The sequence below is a fragment of the Chroicocephalus ridibundus genome, chromosome 1 (genome assembly GCF_963924245.1).
Source record: "Chroicocephalus ridibundus chromosome 1, bChrRid1.1, whole genome shotgun sequence".
In the NCBI taxonomy this organism is placed as follows: Eukaryota; Metazoa; Chordata; class Aves; order Charadriiformes; family Laridae; genus Chroicocephalus; species Chroicocephalus ridibundus.
Window position 1 is genome coordinate 76,177,248 of NC_086284.1, and position 25,184 is coordinate 76,202,431.

Sequence of the window (25,184 nt, forward strand, 5' to 3'; positions counted from 1 at the left end):
TTCAGATTTTATATCTACAAAGACATGGTGTATTGAAGACATTTCTAAACACCCAATAGTGATACATATATTAAATGTTAAGGGTTAGAACCCTTAACACTGATAGAGACACATATAGAATGCACCAAGAAACATGAATAAATAGCCAGTATACACTTAGGAGTGACAACAACAGCAAATCCCACAGAAACCCGTGTAAATTTCTCTGCTGTTCCATACATGCATAAATTGTGTGGAAATGGAGACAAATATTTATGTTATTAAGTCCATTGGTACTACATTAGTAAAGATAAGAGCCAAACATAAAGATATGCGGGCAATTAATTAAGTGAGCAATAAACAGTAGATGTACACTGATGAGCCATGGAAACAAAATCCCAGTTTTCCGTGTTAAATGGGCTCCAAACAATCTTCAACTCAGGAATGAGATCTTGGTACTACAACAGGGTAGATCCAAGAAGGAATTGGTCATAGCAGCTGGAAAAACAGGGTATCAAGACAGAACAAAAAACAGAGATCGTTACATCATTTGATGAATCCCATGAGGTACTATAGCTGAAGTAGTATATACAGTTCCCAACCCACCTCCCCTGGCATAAAAATATAGGGGAAAAAAAAAAAACACCACAACACAGAGAGAAGAGCTAAGTATTTGGAATAGCTTCAGCGTGCAAAGAAGTTGCATGAAATAAGATCTTCAGTGAGGGAAAGATACAACTGGGGAGTGATTGTGACAGAATTCTTAAAACACAAAAAGGCCACCTCACCAGTGTTGGGGAAGGCAAGTAAGGATCAACCTCTTTCACTACAAGAACAACAGGGCATTAGGTGAAACTAACAGATGCCAAAATCAAGTCAAGGCCTAGGAGGAGGCAATATTCATGTGAGAAATAGCTGAATTGCAAAGCTCCTTGCTATGTATAGCTGTGGATGCTAAAAGTTCAGAACGGGACTAGGCAAATTAATACAAAAAAATCAACATCAAAAAATATTAAACCCTATTAAGTTACGCCATGCACATATATACTCAAGCAAAATAAAGGCTGGGGTGTGGGGGGAAATCCAAACACACATTCACATTCCCCCATAAAATGACCTCTGGCTCAAAGTCTATAGGCTACAGATAATCATAAACATGGGACCTAATTATTCACTTGGCTATTGCTATTTATGCTGTTGCAGTTAGGACATTGGACTAGACTGTCCTTAGGTTTGACTCAATATAGCCAACCTTACGCAAATCATGACTAAGAAAAAGAAGCCCAAGAAAATGAAATACTGCTGTACTTTCTGTTGATTTTGAACAACTGCTTCAAAGCGTTTCCTCTTTTTCTCCCCATATCCAGGGCTGAACACCTAGACTTCTCTCCAGATTATGCAAAATGCTTAAAGACAAATATTTTCAGAAAAGAAAACTGATGAAAGTAGTAAAACAAGATTTTGGGGAAGACTCAGAAGAACTGGTGAATGAACAAACACACAACCTAATAGGAATGGGATGCGGGGAAGATGTTTTAAAGAAGCACTCATGTCAAAAAAGAGGCCAGAATATTTCAACACACAGCAGTTAAGAGTTAAATATGAAATGGATGAACACTAAGATGCAAGAAATAGAAAAACACCTTAAAGTCAAATAATATCTTACCCATGTATTTACTACTATCTAACACATTTTTACAGTACTTGGCATAATAAGAACATTCCAAAAAAACCCTACGACCTCTTTGCCCTGTTCAGGCAGAGTAGTGATCTCAGCACAAATTAGAACTAGGGAAAACATTTTGCTTCTCTGAACTTGTGCCAGGGTGACAAGACAACGGGGGACTGGGAGGGGACAAAAAGTACTGCTTCTCGACACATTTTATGAACAGGTTTTTTTGTGTACTCTCAAGATCTCTCAGTCCACAAGGGGGAGGGATGTCACAAGGCCCACTGACCTGTATTAGCCTGTTGAAGTCCAATAGCATGATCCTCCACACTTCTTGGCAAAATAAGATTGTATTACAACACTTCTAAACCATAGATATACACCGTCAAATGCCTAGATACTATTTTCACAATGTAAGACTGTAAATCATTCAACTCAGTAGCAAAAGCTCAGGATATTGACCTGAAACACAGACTTTAAATGCCTCTTCAGCTCTTTTTGTAAAAAAACTCCAGGCTCACATCTCCAAATTATACCTTACTTGTAAAGGAATATTAAACACAAATGAAAACATAGTAAGTCTTTAATTCTTACTTGATCAGCAACAATATATTTAAGAAACAATTCTACTTTTCGAAAGTTCCTTCATGCTTTTGACTGGCAAATGTTCGAAGGTTCATTTTATTTTTATGAAGGATGACAGAAGAAAAGGTTAAAACCATTTTCCTCATTTTATACAAAGTACCAAAATTTAAGTGATTATCTATTTATTTTTTTTTTCCAAATTAATTACCAAGCCACAAAAACTAGGATGGCTCAGAAGGCAGCTGTTAGCTACACTTCTGACATATACAAAACAAAAAGTTACCTACAATCATGAACAAAAGCCACCTGTAACACTTCTATAAATAAACTGCAGGTGTGTTTGTAGTATTGTTTAATGATTTGTATGTCAGAGCTGAGTGTGTTTGTAGTATTGTTTAATGATTTGTATGTCACAGCTGGGTGTGTTTGTAGTATTGTTTAATGATTTGTATGTCAGAGCTAGGTGATGCAAACTTCAAGCACAAATGGTAACAGAGACAAATTCGTAAGATAAGTCTTCATAAGTAATTTCCAGAATAAGTATCTATATGTGTGCCAATAAACCACACTATATATAATCACTAGAAGTAAATACAAAAGAGTAAGTTATTTTTTTCTGAAAACTCCGAATATACATACACTTCTCTTTTCTAAATAACTGTTTGTTCAATTTTTAAGAAATAATTGGAGGGAGAGCTTAAAGGCCAGGTCTTGTCCTGAACACGTTGGTAAGCTGGGAGAAATTTGGTAAAATACTTGGCATTTAGATAACCTTTTTGTAAAACAGTTTACTTTACCCTTCAGCAACAAACACTAAATAAAAATACAAAGCAAAAGTAATGTGACCTTCAGCTTACATCTCTTCAACACATTCAATTCTCACTGTCCCTTCCACTGTAGTGGCAATTCTTTTCATTCCTCCTACACTGCAAAATTCTGTCCTATTACTAGAGTGACAGCAAGTCCATCTGTCCTCCTGTCCTTAAGAAAAGGGAGCAAGCTGGCTGGCACAAAGCAGAGGACAGCAGACTAGCAGCTGACCTGTGGCTCAACAGAAACAAATAGCCCCCCTAGCAAACAGGCCTACACAGATGCAGATTCTGGCACTGAAGAGACAATACTTTTCTCAGGGATCTTCAAGTGCTGCTGGGTGAGGGGAAAGGGAAAGGGGCACAACAGATCTCTCGAGCATTTGTAGATGTCAACATCTGAACCAAGCAATATCATGCACCAAGACTGTAAAACAAACCACTGAAGCGAAGCTTCTTCTGATACGCTATTTTTAAACATGGACAGCTTTAGACAATGAATTGCTGCTCTGCAGTAATAAACATCCACGAACTTCAAATGGCTTCAATATCAAAATCAGTGTTTTATGCAGCCATACATGAAGATGTGAACACACAAACCATCATAGTTGAGATTACTGTCAGCAAAGGTCAGGACAAACAGTTAATTGAACTAACTCCCATGATTCACTCAAACTTATCTACCAGACCATGAAGTCAAAAAGAAAAATCACCTATTAAGCCTTCAATGCCTGCAGAAAATTCAGGCTTCAGAAACTAAGCAATTTCTTTTTACTGTCTGCAACTGAAAAGAAATATCCTGAAGACATCGTAACATTTCACTGTATAACCGCATTCGTTCCAAGTCAGTTTATCATTCCTTCAAGCAGCATGAAAGGTGCAAATTGACTCCTCAAGTCATGAGTCTAATTAAATCTGAAAGTAATTATAGTAAACGTTTAACTTGAATCACAGTTAACCACTTATCCAACTTATTCCGCTAACTTAACAGATGCATCTGTCAGCAAGTACATTGGATCCAAGTACATTGGATTCATGCTATGAAAGTAGTGATCAATATAGAATATGTAACACTTCAGTGATAACGACCAAAACAGCTGTAATACCTGGTTGTTTGCCCCACACCCAACTCTCAACAATCGATTTGGCCCTGTAAGTGGGTAGCGGAGTCTCTTCTTCATCTTTCTTTTCTTTGTCGTTTTGTTCTTCTTTCTTTGATGCAGTTTGGCATTCAGTGCTGTCATCTAAAGAAAAAAAGGAGAGGGGGGAAAAGATCAGTTAAGCTACTTCCCCCTTGAATTCAGTTCTAGATTAGAAATTTAAAGGTGAAATGCCCAGCCCACAAGTTTATAGCAATATTGTCTTTCATTAAGAGTACAGGGTGGAGGGAAGTAGTATTTTACCATGTTAACTGTCACAGGTGCTAGCTCTCATGTTACATTTCATAAGACAGTGACCTTAGAATCCAGAAAACACTGCTGTAACCTCCTAGGGAGGATGAACGTTTGATATCAACACCATCATGTAAGACTCGCAAAGCATTTGCAATGAACAGTATCACAAAGAACGCACTTTAAATCAGATTTTGCTCCTAACTATCTGCATTTCTGTAGTATTTCCTTGTTTTCCTATTCCAACACAGAAAAAAAGATAGCAATTGCCTTAATTTCAAAATCAAGGAGAGCTATATATTGACATTTACACTAATTTTATGCAGCAATATTTCAACATCTGTAATGCGTCTAGCATCTTAGTAATTACCAGCAAGTCATGTAAATAATACCACCACTTTCTGTCCAAACAACAAAACAGCATTTGCAATCCTTTTGAGATTACTTTCATAAAGACAGAACACAGACATTAGTCACTTATCTCTGTAATCAAAGGCTGCATCAAAGTCCCAATTTTCTAAACACACAGAACTAGACAGATGGAAGTCTCTCCTTGTTCATATTGGAGATACAGACTTCCATATCCATGCTTCCAGTCAGTTCAATGCATGAGATTGCCTTGCAATTAAAGGCCACGTTGGCAAATGCTTTCCTCACCCTGACCTTCTTTTCTAAAAATATCCCCCAAAATTTCTCAAGTCCAGCATTTGCAACTTAACAATGACGAGTTTAGTTCCAGCCATTTTCACCAGTCTGCTCCTCCATTCCTATCTGCCAATCTAGTCTACAGACACATCCCTCCCAAACGTCCTGGCCACGACAAGCCAGACAAACATTAGAATTTTGTCTTATTTCATATCTCACCCCCCACATCCAAGAAATATAATATTTGTACCAGCATATTTCAAAAGACAATAATAACAAAGAGGTTTTACAGCTGCTGCCAGACACAGAACATCTGATAGCAGCCTGCCTCAGACTCACCATGACCCCACTTGGAGATCAAAGGCTCTCATTACCTCAGAGCATACAAAATACACCTACCACAGTGTACAAAAACATTCACCTATTCTTTCCGCCCGGCCTGAAAAAAAGTGAATGCCTAACCTGGTTGTAACTGGATCTGTGATTGCCTCTGTTAAAAATTTATTAGGCTGTAGACAATAGCACCTCCCAAAATAAACCTTTTTAAGGTGTCTTAATTACAAGTACAAGGTGTAAGGTGCCAAGTTGTAAATTAAAGCCAACCTTTAACACATACAAGTGCTCAGGAGGTGGCAGATGAAGACTGAAGGAGCACAGGGAAAAAAAAAGAAGAGGAGACATAACTGCAGCACACATGCTGCAGCTGAGACTGTGAGCTAAGGAGGGGATAGCAAAGGTCACTTGAGAACAGGAAAAAGCAGTTTGGATATCCCACTTTTAAGTGCAAATCATACAGAGTATAACCATTTCTCTCAAACACCAAGGAATAGCCTATAGTACAGCAGTCACCAGCATCGTAACACACGTCCAAAACGTGACTGAATCTAGCCATTTCTATTCCAAGGCACAAGCAAATAATATCAAAGGCACAGATTCCACGACAGAGTTAAACCAGTGACTAAGGACGCTGTTTAGCCCCAGTAGTTCAGAATATTCCCACAGTAACACCATAATCTCACTGTTTCTCCATTCACCCACACATCTAGAGACACACTCCGCAGGGTCTGGGATTTTAGTTAGTGGGTAGAAAGGTGTTGTGCCAAGACACTAGGTTTCGCAGGCAGCTGTAAGAGAACTTGTTATGCTTTTTAACAGATCGTTGGCAAAAGGATGACAACAAAGGGCTACAAACTTAGTCATTTTCACCAACTCCGCACTGCAAATAGAGAAGGTCCTGATCCAGGTTGGAACTTAAACTTCGTATTGTATAAAAACAACTTTGACATCCTCCATACGGAGGATTTTTTTTTTCATTGTCTGTATGAACAGAAGAGGGGTGCAATGAGAGAAGTGGGAAGGAGCTGAGCTAAAACTCACATTAAAAGCCCACGTCAAATTGTTTCACAATTCACTATACTTGCAAAAAAAAAAAAAAAAAAAAAAACAAAAAAAAAAACAAAAAAAAAAAACAAACACCAAACACTTGCACCATGAGGAACAAAGTCAGTATCAGTCTAGACTGAAGACATCATAACCATGGAAGCTCAGTTATGCTTAGAGAAAGGGATTTTTAAAATGGGAACCCCAAAGATTTTTCAGAAAGGGGGGCAGGGAGGAAAAAATCTTGGGTGAAGCCAGCACAGGCTAAAATAACAAGTAATAAGAAAGTTTTCAAACCAATGCATGAAAAAATATGCTGCAGTGAAGTTAAAACAGGTTGTCACGTTTTTCCTCAGACTGAAGTGTGAGTACTGTGGTGGGGGAAAACAACTGCATAACCTTTCTGTGAAAGAACTTTCTCTGAACTATGTTTTGGCCTACAACCTTAAGCCTCCTGCTTAGCCAGTCAAAACTGAGGAACTGAAGTGACCATCCTCAATTAGAAGTTAGCTCCCAAACCAAAGCACAGTAGCTCACCACATGTGCTCTACCTTGCACAGCAATAGCCTAATCCAGCATAAACAAAGAATAAAATGGAAGCAACTCAAGGTGGAACTTGTATTTCATATTCAATGAAGAAAATAACTGACACTACAGAGCCGCCTCTGGCGCCTGTTACAGCATGATCTTGTGCCACTCTTAAACGCCCACGAACTGATACAGCTAGGAATCCCCCAATAGAAACAAAAAGCCTGCAACAGCTTCCCAACAGATGTTGCCATTCAAAAGGCATGAAGTTACACAGCATCCTTTAGGCAAGGGCTGCGTTTTACAACCACACTAAAATAGTATTGGGCGGTCCCAGATTCAGGAAATATTTCAGCTGCAATAGATAATTATAATTTGTTCTCCATCAAAGAGCTCTTCTTTATATATATAAAGATATATATATATATATTAGATATATAACATATAACTGATAGTTATTTTTGAAGGAAGGATGCATGCTTAACTACTTGCAAACCATGTTTACACAGCCTTCCAGGTGCAGAAGTCCAGATTCTGATCTCCTAACCCTAATCAGAAATAAAGTTTCTTTTCTTCCCTGGTGTAATTTTTCTTTTTTTAAAACACACTCTTTAAATTAGCTGTTGAATATGCAATAAAGCATTTTACACTCATGAAGTCAAACTGTTCAACAGGGTGACTGCAGACTTCCTGCAAAGAGAGTACGATAAATCACAGCCGAGTACTGAACGCTTGAAGCATTGGTTACAGCCACTATAGCTGGGTTGGGGAAAGCAGAAAAGAGGGAGAGAAAAGAGGCATTCTTCACTTTTAACAAGTTCTTTCATACACAGGAAAGGAGGCTCAAAGCAGGAGCCAACGTCTATGCCTGCTCGCTTACTATAGCTTGATACATGCGGTCTGAATGTTAGCGCCCATAACCAATTCCCACATACCACTATTCCTATTATAAAGATTTGGTTTCTGCCAGCCTCTCTGGAACTGCTTGTGCCTTTTATGACCTATATGCAGGTGCAACACTGAATGAAGTCTATGGATTCAACAGCACTAGGCTGACAAAGGCCCAACTTCCCAGAACAGAAGAGAAGAGGAAGCCCGCAGTGTTTACCAAAGGCAGGACAGAGGTATGAAGCTGATGATTTTTGCCCTGGAACTTAAAACCCACAAAAAACAGAGACCTGCGTAGTGCATAGTTGACTCATATGTCTTAAAAAATTACAGTAATAGTTTTCTAACTTAAGAATTTAGTAAGAATAACTTTATTTAATATTTTTTATTATTTTCAGTACACAGCTTCTAGTATACAAGTATTAATCTGATCCAAATTTCCTGAGGGCAGCCTGATTATCTTTTAAGTATTTGCCATGCTGCAACTGCACCTGTATTTGGACATCACTACTGTCACAGCTGTGTCCTCAGATGATACTTGGAAACATGCATACACATTCTGCTGAATGTTTTTATCAAACACGTTTTTCTGAAAGTGCCATGAAGAAAAAACAAGAACGTTATTCCTAACCAAATGTTCTCGCTAACAGTAGGAAAAAAAATACACTATTCGCATACTCTTCCTAGAGAGAAAAGGAATGCTTTTCGCTATCAATAGCATGGTCTTCCAGTCTGTTGCCACTGCTGATATCTCCTGAAAGAATGAAGTGCCTCTTCTCAGCAGCCCAGTCAGCATCAACAGAGAGCAGAGCTATAGCACTGGTGAAGAAAAGGAGTTACAATGGATGAGCATAAATCAGAACTCAAAACAGCCTGAATAAAAAGGACTACTTACAGGAACCTCTCTTCTTTATCTCCAAATTAGTCAATCTAGCAGCAGAATCTGAATACAGAGATTAAAACGCATTGCTTTTAATATAAATCTTAATATCAATCTCATTACTGCTATGTACTTTTACCTCGCCTCTTGAACTACATTTGTAGATCGTTTATGCAATAAAAGTAACTACCAACTAAACAGACTGAAATATTCTAGATTTTAATTTCATGGAACTCAATTTGAGCTGCAAGTTCAGAGGTGCAAACTGACCACCAATTTTTCTGGTTCCAAGACTCACTATCGCCTAATGGAATCAAATATATAATCTGATCAACGCTGACCAAAAATAGCCTAGATTAGCTTTTTCTTCTCAAAGCTCAAATTTAGTAAGCAAGATGATTGTATTTTACCAATCCTGCAGGCCAGTTCAATGGCATTTACAAAGGCTAACTTCACTGAAAGAGAATTCATACACTAATTCAAAGAGTTAAGAGCCTGAAAAAGCTATATTCAAATTTCTAAACTACTGCAACTTTTCAAGAAATAGGTGTTTTAGCAGTACCTATGTAGAAGACAGATACTCCAGTTGTGAAAATGAAGAGATGCAATCTGTCCTATATAATACCTACACTTCACCCCTCCAGAGGAATAAAATGGCAGAATACTTGTGCTACGCTACTTCAGTCTAATTTATGATTTAATTTTTTAAGAAAAAATCACAACGTGTCAGAAAACTGGTGTATGCAGACCTACTTTTAAGGATGCAAAACCAAAAATCAAAGCTATACGGGATTCCAAGTCAGCTCATATATGATCTTTCCACAGGCCTGCAGTTCAAGCCAAACAACTGCAGAGCAGTGAGTTCACATGAAGGAGCACGTTCTGTGGATGGACTCTCTGAAGGCTATTTCAGCTTTTAGCCAGGAGCACCATGCCACTATTTCAATCCCATTATTGATAAAGTCAAAAGTAAACACGATGCCACATCAAGATATTTCAGAAACCTCAATATCATGGAACACCCAATGCAAAATATTAGAACAACTCTTATTTCTGTAATATATTGAACATGCCTCTAGTCAAAGAATTTGGCAAAAGAAGGTAAAACACTGAGAGACTCACATAATGCTCACTTTAGAACAGGTCTCTATGTCTGTTCGTTATTTATACCTAACCTACCATATGCATGTATTGGGTGTAGATGGCCAGGATTTGGTATGGGCAGGGGAGTGCACCTGATGGGTGGCCTGTGTGTGAGGAGAGTCCATGGCTGCCCCACATCAGACACAGTGGTCCCAACAAACACACCACAGGGCAGAGCTGAGCCCCTCAGCGAAGATGGTGGCACCTCAGGGAGCATGTGTAAGAAAGGGCAAAAATGACAGACAGGCAGAAGAGGAGATGGGGTGGGGCAAAGAAGTGAGGAACAGCATATTAACACCAAGCTCATGGAGTAAGGGGGAGGAAGTGCTCCATGTGCCTCCACTGCAGCCCACAGAAGAGACGGTGGTGAAGCAGATAATTCCCTCAGGCGGGAGGAGAGGACCACTGTGGGGCAGGTATTCTGCAACCCATGGAGAGGACCATGCTGGAGCAGGTCATGAAGGACTACAGCCATGGAAGGGATCCCGTGCCGGATCAGGGGTGTGAGGAAGAAGGAGCGGCAGCAATGAACTGTTGAGGACTGACCGAAACCCTCATTCCCCATCCCTCTGTGCCACTGGGTGGGCTGCTAGAGAAGTCAGAAAGAAAGGAACGAAGTTGAGCCTGGGAAGGAATGGCAAGGGGAAGGTGTTGTTTTAATTTATATCTTTGTTACTCACTATCCAACTCTATCTTAATCGGCAATAAATTAAATCAATTTTCCCCAAGTCAAGTCTGTTTTGCCCATGACAGTAATTGGTAAGTGATCTCTCTGGCTTTATCTCGACCCACAAGCTTTTCCATTTTATTTTCTCCCTCTGTCTCACTGAGGGGGGGCACTGAGTGAGCAGCTGGGTTGGCAGCTGGCTAAGGTCAGCCCACCACAACACAGTACTGGAAACAAGAAGGGGCAGTCTTGTTTAAGAAAAAAAAAAAAATCATACATGGATATATGAAAGCTTTTGAAAGCCTCATCACAGCTTGGACCACTGACATTTTAAGGTAAAATAAATGCCTTATTTCTCCAGTAAACTGACAGAATGTTTGTATTTTTAAGTAACAGTATCCTACAGCCTTAAACACTTTATACCTTTTGGATCCTTCCAAGTCACATGCACATACATACATACACTCAACATTTAAAAAAAAAAAAACTTCATATCATTCTTCAGAATAGGTGTCCCAAGTGTGGATGAATGTGTAAAGTCACAGATGATTGACTTCCTTAGCACTTCTGGTTTTTCACTTTACACTGCTGTCTACGTTTTGGATCAAAACTAACAGCTTGCATTTTCCTACTTGACATTTCAATGATTCCCCTGAAAACAAACAGGAATTATATTATAACATCCTTCTATAAGCTTTTTCAGAATCATTGAAAGCACTACAGCACCATAACTAACAAAAATCCCAATTCTCTGTGGCTACTTAGCTATAAAGATATTGGAATAATAGTTCTCTATCAAAGACCAGGACAGGTACAATTCTAAAAACAATGTGTAAGTATGTGGCAGAAAAAGAGGAAATTGCATCAATTTCATTTGTAAAGCAGGTATTTACCTTAATATATTGTCTTTATTATTACAGATGTTTCTTATCTTTTCGCTACATGACAGCGGAGTATATTGAAACGTCATACCACGACTGTCACAACACTTCTATCATGAGCTGTCAGCAAATGGGAAAGCATTTTGCACAGTTCATTTAGGGGATAACCTTCCACTGCATCAAGTTTATGTCTTTTAGTAATATACATTAAACCAGACAATCCTAAGAAAAAAAAATAAATTACACTACCTCCACCCATTTAATGACCAGCTGCTGTAGTAGCCCTTCTGATAAGATCAGTTGTATTTTCATCCAAGGTCAACAACAATATTCAACAGCACCAGAAAAAGGACAACAAAGTCTTCCAGCTCTGAAACAGTTAGGAGCATAACTCTAGTCCTTACTACACACGCAACCACCCGCAACCTAGGAAGCTTATACTCCTGATAAAAATAACATATAATTCGCTCTCCTCTCAAACTAATTATTTTAGCTTCTTTCCTGTAGAAATAACTTCCTCTAGTCAAAAAGGTTTTTTTTCTTACCCCCCCTTCTTTTTTAAAGGAGACAAAGCATAGGTACCAAAAAAAAATTTCTCTCCATATGAAATTAAGCATCACTGGTTTGAAAAATCACATCTATCCAACAATAACAGTAGAAGAAGCAACAGAAGATGAAATAATAGTTCTCTGCTACCAAAGGCACTATTTCTACCGTTCTCCTAGAGAGAGCCTCATTCACTTGAGAATCACATGAATTGCTGACAAAACTTATCTGACCATTTGGTGAACCCATTTCAGACCGATTAGGAAACATAAACCTTTTTCTTTTTTGGCCAGGTTAGTTTTCTGTTCAATAAGGACTCAAAAGAGCACCACAATCAGCAGAAGGTAAAAAAGGCAAGACCACAGTCACTTCACTTTGGCAAAACCCTACACGAAACAAAATCCACAAAACCCACCTCCACCAAAATAATCTCTCTAAACAGATGGATCACTCTGCCACTTGTAGGATTAGCAGTGTTTGAACTGCTCTCAAGTACACTAGAAGGCAAAAACAAATAAACAAAAAAGCACTACATTCTCAGTCAGATTGTGGACAGTTTTTTAGCTGACCTTTTAGTCACTTTATGAGGATTGTAAACAAAATTAGAAATAGCAGTATCAGCTTTATCCCATTCCTCAGTCCACTTCCTTTAAACAGAGGCTTCAGCTGTAAACAGACCAAGCATACCAAACAAAAGGACACTGCCAAGCCTCTCTCATAATAACATGCCTAGTTATGAAGTTTAATTTCAAAAGGCTGGAACACATTTAAGCCTTCAAATGAGGGCTTAAAACATTACCTTTCCGTACACTTTTAAGAAATCAGTTTCACTTGTACTTAATTCATAACACAAACACCTGGAAATTGTATAGACAGGTGATGATAAACCAAAGTTTTGTGACAGTATGAAATCTGACTTTCATTTTCATCATCAAGATGAAAAAAAAGTGAACAAATAAAAAAAAATTTTAAAAATCCATACCTTTTCTTGGAGGTAGTTCACCATTTTGTGTTAACTCTGTTCCAGGATATACAATCTCTCCATCTTTTACCATTTCATTCCACAAGCCACATAGTCCATCTCGTGTAAAAGCAAGCTGTTAAAAATAATACATGATATATATAGTTACACACAACAATTTTCTCTCAAGCCAACTCAAGCTAACATTTAAAATATATCAGATTTTATATTTTGTCCCAGAAGAAAGAAAGCACATGTATCACTCCATTGGTATATTCATTGTGTGTGTCTATGACAGGGATTTAAACGATCTTCAGGATCATTTCAGGATTCTCCAGCTATGGTATTTTCAGACTAAAAACTCAAAACAGTAACTTTTAAATAGGCTCAAATACAGCAAGCACGGATTACATTTAAATACTTTGTATTTAAATATATCAAAAGCATGGATTTGGTCACCTCAGAACTATCCACATATTCAAGATGACACCATACAATAATCCAGGGGACATGGGGTGGGGTGTTCATTTTGCCTTCAGGAAAAGCCATCCAAATAAAGCCAAAAGTCACGAAACAGGGAAGCATGAAGAAAGTCACTACAGTCCCCTCTCCAAACCAGCAACCAAAGAGCTGGGCACTCAATCAGAACACGTGACGTCAAGGCACAGATTCATAAACGTACTTAACTAGTTCAGACTGGTCCTACTGTGCGAAGCATCTCTCACAGCCCTCCCTCTTCCTTCCAGCTGATACAATGCCTCCTCTCGCACTCAGACGAATGCACGTGCGTGATCATCTGCCGAACTAGATTATGGAACTGATCAAGACTAAAATCAGCTGTGCCTGGGGGAAAGGCGAGAGGCCGCCTCAGCCCATGTCAGATCCCAATACACTCCACGGGCAATAGGACAAATGCTTGCGATAGAACAAGCGGCAGGACTGTGTTAGCTGGAAGCACTCATGAAAGCCCCCCCTGTAACACGAGTCTCCTAATGGTTTATCAATTTGGATCTCTCTTGAAGAATCCTAATGACCAGTCTTTGACTGACGACATTCTCTGCTTCATAAACCGCTGCAAAACAGGTGTCAACATCCCAAGAGAATTCCGTAATAGCCAGGCTATAATTTGCAACCGTATAGCATAAGGGAGGAGGGGAATACATGAAATTGAAAAACAGAATACCTTTAGCATACCAAAGTGGAGACATTTAAAAAAAAACCTGCTGGAGGCTTATTCAGAAGCATCTTTGTGTTATGTAACTAGCATTCAAATCCAAAGTGTTTTAACTGAGGAGTAATTCAAAGATGTTACTTACACAATCCCTGTAAAATCTTTACCCTTAAACACAGAAGTCTGCTTATACTTTACTGTGATCTATTTCCTAATGATATTTTAATGATTAAAGATTGCAGGTTTTCAGAGTCAGAACCACCAGCAGGGAAGTCATTTGCTGATCTAGCTAATCTCAGTTAACAAGAAAAATTAAAGACAAGCTGCATGTTTTGACACCACTGTAACACACTAAATTACCATACCAGTTTCTTGACTTCAAATGGCATACTTCAGAAAATCACTCCGACACATATTAATAACTTCAATCATTTTTCTTTCAGCATAGAATATGAGCGGACACAATGTATGTATTTTCACTTACTATTTCCTGATCCCAAGTGGATAAGAGGGGAAAAGAATCACACAGCATGAGCTAGACATTATTCAACTTATCTGCGATATATCAGTGGTGCAGCACCAGAATTACACTGTGACCATGCTTCACTGAAAGGTACAGTCCCTGTTCTTCAGGGCTAGACAGCACATAGGGCTTTTGCAAAGATTCTGTGTTTTGCTGTAAGTTTTACATTTGGCTTATTTTTTAAAAATTGGAATAGCCTGAAGTTGCATTTCAACAACGAAAAAAAAATAAAATCAACCATTCACCACTGACTGAACTTCTTGCATTGTTCACAGTCTATAAATATTTCAAAAATAAATGGTGTTCACTTTCTCCATCATCAGATGTGGTCATTTATTTTAGTGGGGCACTTAAGGAATTTATTTCTTACATATTTTTTCTTGCAAAAAAATAGCTAAACACAACTGTCACTACTTTTGGCTCATATGTCACAGAAGTTTGGGTTTTTTTTTTTAAACATTCACTTGTTGAATGCTAACCTATGCTAACATACAAGCTTGAAAAATAGTGAGCAAGGCAACCCTCCAGATGGGTTGCGCAATAAATTATGGTTTTCACAAAGTTAAGATTTTTGTCTGTTAAACTTTTTATAAATTTTATTTTAAATTCTCGTATCACCTTGATACGAAAAATGATTCTCACAGCCCTTAAGCTTACAATCTAAAGGCCTACAGGCTTTGACTTCAAGGTTCTTCATAATGCAGCAGTGTTTTATTTCAGAAAACTTACTACTTTTGTAAGCATTGTTTTCTCTGTTTTAACCTCTAATCCTTTCACGTGGCAGAAAGTTCACCAAAGTCTTTCAAGCAACTAAAACTGAAAAAGTAAAAAAAATTTCTTCTGCCTTGGGTTTGGTGTTAAAATTCTTATCAAAGTCACTTTCTTGGTATGTTGCATTAAGATAGAGCAACCACCAAGATTATAGGTCAGAGAGTTCCCCCTCCTTCTACAAATATCTCAAGTGGAAGCTTACACCATAAGCAGCCTTCAGATAAACAATTCTGCTTTTATCCAGGTTGTAGTTCGCATTTTGCCAGTGGTATATGTGTTGGGGGAGGGAGAAAAGGAAACATGTTTGGAAGTAAAGGAACACTGGACTTTTTTTGTAGCAATAATCAAAGCAACCAACTGAACGAACAATTAAGAAACAGAATTTAAAACCAATTCATCCATCATAACTGAGGGCAACTCAATTCCAACTGTAAAAAGTTCACTATTAATCTGCTTGACATTCAGCAGATATATTAAACAGTGAATTGCCACAATTACAGCCAAAAAGTGAAAGAAAAGTCTGAGGTTTTGAGTGCTAAATTATTCAAGCAATTTTATTTTCATGATCACAAAATTCTATAGCCCTAAGAGAAATATTTCACTTAACCAACAGAAACGGGGAAAAGTGGCTGATGTGCCAGCACGTTGTGCTGCCATCCAGAGCAACGTCAATAGGCTGGAGAAACGGGCCGACAAGAACCTCATGAAGTTCAACATGGGTAAGTGCAAGCCCTGCACCTGGGCAGTAACAACCCCAGGTACCAGTACATGCTGGGGATAACCCAGCTGGAAAGCAGCTTTGCAGAAAAGAACATGGGAGTCCTGGTGGACACCAAGTTGAACATGAGCCACCAATGTGCCTTTTCCAGGAAGAAGGTTAATGGGTATCCTGGGCTGCATTAGGAGGAGTGTTGCCAGCAGGTTGAGGGAGGTGATGCTTCCCCCCTACTCAGCACTGGTGAGGCCACATCTGGAATACTGGGTCCAGTTCTGGGTTCCCCAGCACAAGCAAGACATGGACATACTGGAGAGTCCAACAAAGGGCCACAAAGATAATTAAGGGACTGGAACATCTCTCCTATGAGGAAAGGCTAAGAGAGCTGTGACTGTTTAGCCTGGAGAAGAAAAGGCTCAGGGGGAAACCAGTCAAAGCATATAAATACCTGAAGGGAAGGTGTAAAGAAGAGGGAGCCAGGCTCTGCTCAGTGGCCTCCAGTGGCAGGGCCAGAGGCAATGGGCACAAACTGAAACACAGAAGATTCCCTCTGAACATCAGGGAACATTTTTTCACTGTGACGGTGAGCACAGAGGTGTTGTGGAGTCTCCATCCTTGGAGGTATTCAAAAGTCATTCAGACACGGTCCTGGGAAACTGGTTCTAAGTGGCCCTGACTGAGCAGGGGGGTTGGACGAGATGACCACCAGAGGTCCCTTCCAATCTCAACTATTTGTGATTCTGTGAAACTAGCAGCTGAAGATAACAGTAAATCAATTGTATGGCAGAAAAGTCAAGTATCTGCTCTGACTACACAATCCCGCTTTTCTTCCTTTTTACAGTGTTTTAAGACTATCTTAGACAGCACAAGCACATATTACTTTCTTCTTTTGCTCCCACCAATGCTTCTTGCATTCAGTCATTTGCATGGAGGCTATCAACACATCCAAGTGCTGAGACAGGAGAACTGGAACTCTGTTCAGAACGAATTTCGAGAACATCTCTCTTTGACTTCTATTTTTGAAAAAATATGACTCTTCCTTAAAAATATGGCTCTTCTTACACTCAATTTAAAGAAAGTTCACAAGGCAATTGATGGTGCAGTTTAAGAGAAGAAAAACACATTTGGTGTCCTCATTGTTTTTGAGATACTGGGGTTGTGAGTACAAGAGTACCTACCTGTGTTTTATTAAGTCTAACACTCTCTCACTGTAATGCTTGATTTATTTGGACATCTTTCCCTCTAATAATTTAGTAAATTTGTGACTATTTAAAGGCATAAACTTAACAAACTCAGTAAGCTGAGAAACTAAGAAAGTTTTCATGAACTTCTGCAACTGGCAACAGTTGCAGAGACGTACACTCTGCAAAAACCACATAAGGACCCCAAGTCCCTGCTTGCCCCACGACCTAATACTGCCTTTCCAAGACTGAGCCAACAGCAGCTCCATGCTCCATCACCACTATCTATTGCCCTACAACCTGAGCCCATGCTCTTAATCCCCCTACTCATTCCACCAAATGAAGTGGCATTCCCCACACCTAAAATCTCCCTTGTTCTTCTCATGGCACCTCCTGACCTCCTCTCGGATAAGACCACAGCCACATATCCTCATCTCCTATGCACCTCACCTTCACAAACCCCAAGCCACTTCCACCATTTGTCACATATTCTCATCCCCAGACCATGTCTTGATCCACTTGTAAGGCATGTATCTCACCAAACTCATATTTCCCATATAAATCTAAGTCTCACCCCTGCTCACTTATCCCAAACCAAAAAAGCAAGGTCCTAAGCAGACTTCAAAGTGAACTTCTACTCTACTGTAAACTAGGCAGCACCCACTAATATTTTGCTACTCTTACTTCTGCAGTTAAACTGTAATTTGTTCTGGCTGGTACAACATTTAAGTCAAGGGATATCTAGTTTGGTTGCTGGCATATGCTGCTGCGATCCTCCAACAAGGCCTGCAGTGAAATTCCTGTCCATCCCCATCAACTCTAGAGAATAAAGCATTGACATTAACATTTCCTTACATTTCAAGAAAATTAAATCTTGCAACCATAACTGGATAAGCTTCTGAGAATTCTCAAAGCACTACTACAATTCTGCTTTTAATAAGTTATTTTAAATATACTCAGCAGCTGTGATTTTGTTCTAAAGTCAACTGTTTAAGTCAGACAAAGGTACTCCATGTGGTACAGCAGATCATGTTCTTGATGTAGTTTCATAAACTTTCCTGCAGAAAGCATAGAAGCCTCCATAAAAGTTAACTCAAGCTCAAAAAAATGATGTCAGGGTAAGAAAATGACACAAAAGGACAAGGATTGATTCAGGTAAGATTCCAGATTATATAACTGCACTAGAAATTCAAGACAGTGACTTCATAATCACAAAATGTCAATATGGATTTAAAATATAAGCTACTTAAATAATCTTCACCTCAGAATTGCCAGTGAGGGGGAGGGAGAAGGAATATGTTCTTTCATTCAGTTACTTCTGCACTAACCATTGGCTGCATTTTAAAGACTACATTAAAAAAAAAAAAAACAACATTTTTCTTTACAAATAGATTAAAAAACAAGATTTTTTTTTCAGCTCAGCATTGCTGAAGAAAATCACAGAATAGTTAAGTCCTTTCCCAAGTCTCTCTCTTGTTTTCAGTTTTTTGAATCCATTCAATTGTTGTTTCCTTTCTCATTGTAGTCGTCTTCAGTATTTTGCTCTAGCTTCCTTCCTTCCCTGATGAAGCATGCCTTGGAAGCTGCTTATCATACCTATGCAAAGCACAGTGAAACATCACTAGATCTAAACATACTGCTCTAAAGCTCTGATAGCAAAGACAGAAAAGTTCGGCAGCCCCACACTACTTCAACAGATTAAGAGTTAAACTAGAACTTACCCCATAGTAACAGCCTACTGGTCTTCCATTTGTTGAAAAAGTTTATTAACAGTTAATGATCATATGCAAAGAAAAACCACACGATTCCCTCAAACTTAGAAGACAAATTCTCTGACTTTCTCCATTTGCAGAACAGTAGTTCTGTTTGAGCCCATATATTTGCATAAACATTAAATTTAAGTTCTCTAACCTATCACTCCACATATAGTCCTCATCCCTCCGCTGGAAACCACTTATTTTGGAGGGAAAGCATTACTTAGGTTTTTTAAACGATCTAAAAAACAAAACAAAACTAAAACCCTACTGCAAACTTCACTTCCTCTAAAAGCTTAGGAGTTCTCATTTGCAGTTTTCTATATGAACTTCCACATAAGCCCTTCAATTTTTGATCAGAAAACCAAAGCTAAGAAGAAAATTAACAGGAAATCAATGAAATAGAGAAAGCAACTTTCACTAACTTCTTGCTTTTACTAGTAAAACATTGTTTATTTACATTATCTTCTTATAAGCAAAGACACTGATCTAGATGCTTTAAGAGTGGCATTTTCATGAAAATCAAAATGCCAAATTTAACTTTGAAGGGAAAGTAAAAAGGTTTCAGACCAGTGCAACTCTTACAGGTGGCTCTTTCATTTTAAAGAGCTCACTCTCATCCCTGTGGCAAAAGAAAGTGACAGAAATAGCCTGCCAATCACGAACTCAGAGAAAACTGATGAAAATGCATAATATTCCTCTTGCTCTTGCACCTTGACTGTTGGCTAAAGTCTTTTTGAACACTTCAGGAAAATGGAATTTTTTCACCTCTAACCCCTGCTATTAAGCACAATAGTTCTCCGCAGGATCCAGAATAAGCAGACTAATAAATACCATTCAAATACATAGGCCTCCCATTAGCTGACAGCAATTCTAGTTTTTTGTTATTCAGCCATCACTAATTAAAGTTCTCTGCATAAGGTTCTAAATTAGTAGTACAGTACATCTATTTAATTGGAATTATTTTAAGCATACTTTGATTCAGCAGACTGGCTATCTAGGTTTAAGTAAACAATTTTAATCTTCCCTTCCATTTGTATATTCTTTATACTTTCCTTTTCTAAAAAAGGATGTCTTCCCTAGAAACTGCCATTAACACACAATCTCCCATTACACACAGATTTCCCTGTGAACGTGATGGTTTCTACTAGTAATAGACATAAATGGGTAGGTGGTTTTAAATGTATTAATTAAAATCTAGAAAAATAAATTGAAAATTTAAGTGATATGCTAACCTTTCAAGCAGGTATGCTAAACACGACCCAGGAAAGTGACTTATACTAAAATCCACCCAGTTTATAACTTCATAGGTTTATTTTATTAATGGTGATATTATCCACATATTGTTGATATATGTAGTACGTTCTCATATTACATATTTTACTACTGATGTTACCTTATTTTGAGCTGAACTATCCTGATTTTTAAGCTGCCATAACAGTTTGTGCTTTTTCAGACAACACAGAATATCTCAATTTTGCTCCACCAGGAAATTTAGATTTTTAATTAAAAAAAAATGTTTCTACCCAGTTCAAAATTACACTAGCAGCTGTAAATCATACAATAATAGGCCAATGAATTACAAAGTTAGTAAAAAGACATAGAATAGTTACGGGGTGCACTTGGGTCCTTGTAGAGCATTTTGTCTTCCTATAATAATATTGATTAGTTTGAGATAAATTAATATAACCAAAAAAAATACATTGTCAAGATACAGTTCCATTAACATTTCACACCACTTCAGTTAATCCTACAGGCTAGAGACGCACTGCTATTACAAAAGGGCTTGTGTCTTTGACAGTCTCTTAAGAACAGTGATAATATGCTACATTACACTGGCTTTCTCTCTTAAAAGTAAGATCCCAAAACTGAGTACGAACACTTACATTTGGCCTAGATGCCAGCTGGAACAGTGACGCGCACAGGTGATTAAACACAATCCATGCTAAAATCCACATGTCATTCTTATTATATTAATACCACTATATTACAGACTTGTTAATGCACATAATATCATGTATTACATTAATAATGCAGCATTGTCTTGAGCTAAAGCAAAAAAGAATCCCATGGTTTTCAGAGACATTTCACTGGCTTAATACACAGTAACTGCCACAGCCATCAAGTCTAAACAGCAAACTCTCTGGTAATAGTGACGAAAAAAGCAAGTCAGACTACTAGCCCACCAAACTAAACATTTCAGTTCCAATTCTAGCTATCCTCCCCAAATTTTGCAGCAGCAAAGAACTTAATTTAAAAACAAAAAAAAAGTTAGTTTTAAAGACTAGTCAGTCTCTGTATGTCTCCTAAAGTAAGAATTCCTCGGTATAATTCTGTTTCTCTAAGGACTTTCACTATAGCGAAAAGTTTAAAATCTAGCTGCAAAGTGAAGAGTTTCAGGGTCTAATTCCAAACAATGATTTGTAGTCAGCTTGATTAATTCACATAAATTAGCGTGTCTTTCTTCAAACCTCTCCTAGGTACTACGCTCATCTTTTCAATTCCTGTTGACAGCCTCTTGAACACCAGTAAGCCCCTTCTATAGCTAGCTGGTAAAAACATACACGGTAGGAAATCAGTATATTCAGTACACATAGACCTTAAAAGATTATGAGATAGGACTTATACCTAGAAAAAAATTTCATACACAGCTGGGTCATCTAGTCAACCAGTAGCTAAAGTAGTCAATCATGAATAGAAAAATTCCCAAGAGCCCAAAACCCCTTTACTTGACAGAAGACATCTGCCATTTAATACATTAAAAAGGACCAATTCAAGACTCACACACACATTTTTTACAATACTCAACACATACATCCAGATAGCATTCTGTGATGTGGACCTGTGTAATACCAAAAACAGTTAACCTAATAAGAAAATTATATTATACCCAGGAGGTCTGGCTAGCCTTCAGATTCCAGAGAAGTGATGTTTGCATCCAACAGATCACAAATGATTACTGTTTTCTTTCATTAATCTCATTATTTTGACTACAGCATGATTGGAAGAAAACAAAGGGAGTACCCTGGCAATTAGAGTCCAACTTGTTATTACTCATAAAGAACTCCTATTTATAAGAGAGCTTATTCACAGAAATTTGTTACAAATTAAGATTTTTATTACTGAAAGGAATTATTACAACACATTAACTACGCAACAGTCTCATAAAACACAAATATTTCATTGCATTTATACACACTCAGCTGAAAATAATCCTTAAAGTATGGATGGCAACTGAAGCCCTCTTGTCAAAAGTTTATATAAACAGAAAAAAGGGATGTAGAAAAAAAGGCACTACAAATAAGAGGAAAAATCTGACAAATCACATGAACAGTCACATTTTTCACCCCATATAATACAGAAGAAAAAGAGACAATGCATAGCCAGCAGCTGTTACAAAGATTGTCACTTTTTCAGCTAAAATCTTCCTCTCTTCTACAATCGTTGAAGCAACATATTTGTAATCTAGAAGCCAGGTTCCAGGGAACACAAAAACATTTCTGTATTTCTTAATATGCTTATCTTCAAACTGTTTTCTACTATGTTCATTTACCACATTAGCCAAAATACCTAACTTTGGATCAAAACTTTTACTTTGGTAAGATGAAAATAGAACAAATCTAGCCAAATCAAGAGCAAGCCCTGTCATTTTATAGTATTTACATACAAGACCTACTAAATAATGTAACCTCTAAGGCTATATCTGTCACTTCTGATTCCAATTTATCTTGCTTGATATAAAATATTGGAGAAAGGCTGCTTTTGAATCACAGCCGCATGGGGAAAAACCCTTGCCTAACCACAAGAACAGCTGAACTCAACCATTCACACTATCAGCATGTAATTCTGGGTAAAGTCACTCAGGATGCAAGTTTTTAAATTTTTTATTATTATTATTAATCTGTAACCAAGAAATAACACTGTCTGGCCCATCCCAACAAGAATTTCAGAGTTTTGAGCAGGAACTTGTAAAGGTTATTCAAAGTAAGGTATCTATATGCAACATCTGGGGGAAGGAAGGCAATAGACAAGATAGGGAGTTACTCTAGTTACCCATTTCATCTGAAACAAACATAACTGACCCAAACCACTCTACTTCTCTGTATTTTCTGCCTAATTTTCAAACCTGAATTGGGAAAACACGATAGTATCCTCACCCCTGTATCACGCAACTTTGATAAATGAACAGATCATCTTCTAAAACACAAGAAAATTTTCACCGAAAACCAACACATTTCAACAAAGACCAGTTCCATTTCAACCACGTATCTTCGATAAAAAATTAACTCACTTCAAAATGGACAAAATTTAAAGGAAGCCGATACCTGTTATACAAACAACTACAGTAAAAGCTAATCTGGATTTTTCAAAATATAAATTAGATTTCCATTGCCTTTTGCTTCAGTTCTCTTGTGTGTTAAAGCTGCTAGCTCATATGGAGGCAAGAAGTTTAGCGACAGTGTAAATAAAGAATTTATAGTTCTAGCAGCAATGCTACACTCAGCTATGTGCTTTGACACTCTCCAAAGATAACATACATAGGTGGTCCAGCCTGTTTCTAAGCAGAAGGGACTGTACTGACAACACAGATACATTTGCAGCTCAAAATAAGCCAGTGTTTCTTCAAGATCAATTTTAAATCAGCATATTCAAAAAATCCTATACATCTATCTCAAGAGCAGTGCTGCAGTCTTGTTTGTCAGCTATTTAGACTAAAAGCATCCTTGATCTGCCCCTGAAAGGTCACGATGCAATACAACTATCTAACTCCTTACCTGTAAGTCTGTCTTCAACCATTTGGAGTCAAACCTAGCTTGAGCAGCCAGACAAAAAGATTCAGAAGACATCTTTCCTTCTCCAGCCTTCTCTCCAGGCTGGCCGAGCAGCCCAACCTGCCAAAAAATGAGAAAAATAACAATCTAGCACATGAAATAAACCACACGAGGTTATTTTTGTTCAGCCTAGGATGGCTTCCACTCGATCGTTAGAAATTCATCGTGAAGAAGCACCTCCCTCATTCACATCCCCCGAAATCGCACGGGGAGATCACCACGCATGAGGAACACTACTGGAACACCCACCCCACCCTGCTTCCCTTCCCTATAGCACTGGTTGAAGGAAGCTTCCCTTCTGCTGCACGGAGCCACACCAGCGGCCTAACGCTGCCCCCCCGCCCCATAAGTGGTGCATGAAATAAATAATTGATCGCAGATTACGCAAGCCGCAGGCCAACATAAAGCGATTATCAGGGTCACCCCCCCACCTCATCGCCCCCCTCCCCCCCCTCCCGCCAGGCGGCAGCCGAGGCCCAGGGGCTCCCCCTCCCCGCACGACCCCCCCTCCCAGGAGCATCCCCGCCCTCACGGCCCGCTGTCACCGCCCGTTACAGCCACCAGCCGCGGCTCTAACCCGGGGGAGAAGCCGGGGGGGCGCCTCCGGGACGGCGGAAGGCTGAAGGGGCTGAGGGGGCCCGGGCAGCTGAAGGCCCCGCCCGGGCAGGGGGCGCTGCACACGGCGCAGGCCCTCCCCCCCCACAACTGCGGCCAGCTCCACCGGGGCGGGGGGGGGGGGGGAAGGGATGGGGGCGCCGCCCCCCACCCCCCAGAGCTAGATGGAGGCGTCGGGGCGCGCGCCAGCCTCCCTCGCACTCACCGGCCGGCCGCGACGACGGCGGCGGCTCCTCGCCCCTCGCTTCGCCTCAGTCTACCGCCGCCCGCTCCGGCCCCCGGTAATCCTCGCCCCTCCTTCCTTCGTCCTCCCGCCCACCCCCTCCCCCCTCCCCCCTTCCCCGCCTCCGCCGGCAAAGCCGCTCGCCGGCTCCTCCCTCCCTCGAAGATAGGGGAAACGCCGCCAATTGGCTGCCCGGCCCCCAAGTACGCCAGCAAACCCCTGGGCCAATCAGGAGAGGGGAGGAGGGCGGGACATCCTGTCCCAGAGCGGGCCGCGGCGGTGGAGGGAGCAGGAGGAGGGGGTAGGGGGGAGCCTCGGTCGGCCTGGGGGGTGCGTCTGAAATCGGGCCGGTAATAGCAAAAAACAAAGTCTCCTTTTAGGTAGGATGCAGAGATTAAAAAAAAAAAAAAAAAAAGAGGGTTTGGGTTCGTTGTTTTTTTTTTTAAG

General features: G+C 39.4%; 1 protein-coding gene across 2 annotated transcripts in view; it reads right to left on the reverse strand.

The window, feature by feature from the left end:
* The window catches only part of HERC2 (HECT and RLD domain containing E3 ubiquitin protein ligase 2), a 115,994-nt gene extending 91,164 nt beyond the window's left edge, over positions 1-24,830 (reverse strand). For both annotated transcript variants that reach the window (XM_063340263.1, XM_063340261.1), the window contains exons 1-4: positions 24,720-24,830; positions 23,843-23,959; positions 12,974-13,088; positions 4,149-4,286 (exon numbers count right to left, since the gene is read on the reverse strand). In XM_063340263.1, the coding sequence (XP_063196333.1) occupies positions 4,149-4,286; positions 12,974-13,088; positions 23,843-23,914 (325 nt within the window). In that variant the 5' untranslated portion in view covers positions 23,915-23,959; positions 24,720-24,830. The remainder of the gene's footprint in view (positions 1-4,148; positions 4,287-12,973; positions 13,089-23,842; positions 23,960-24,719) is intronic.
* Between the last annotated feature and the right edge of the window lie 354 nt (positions 24,831-25,184).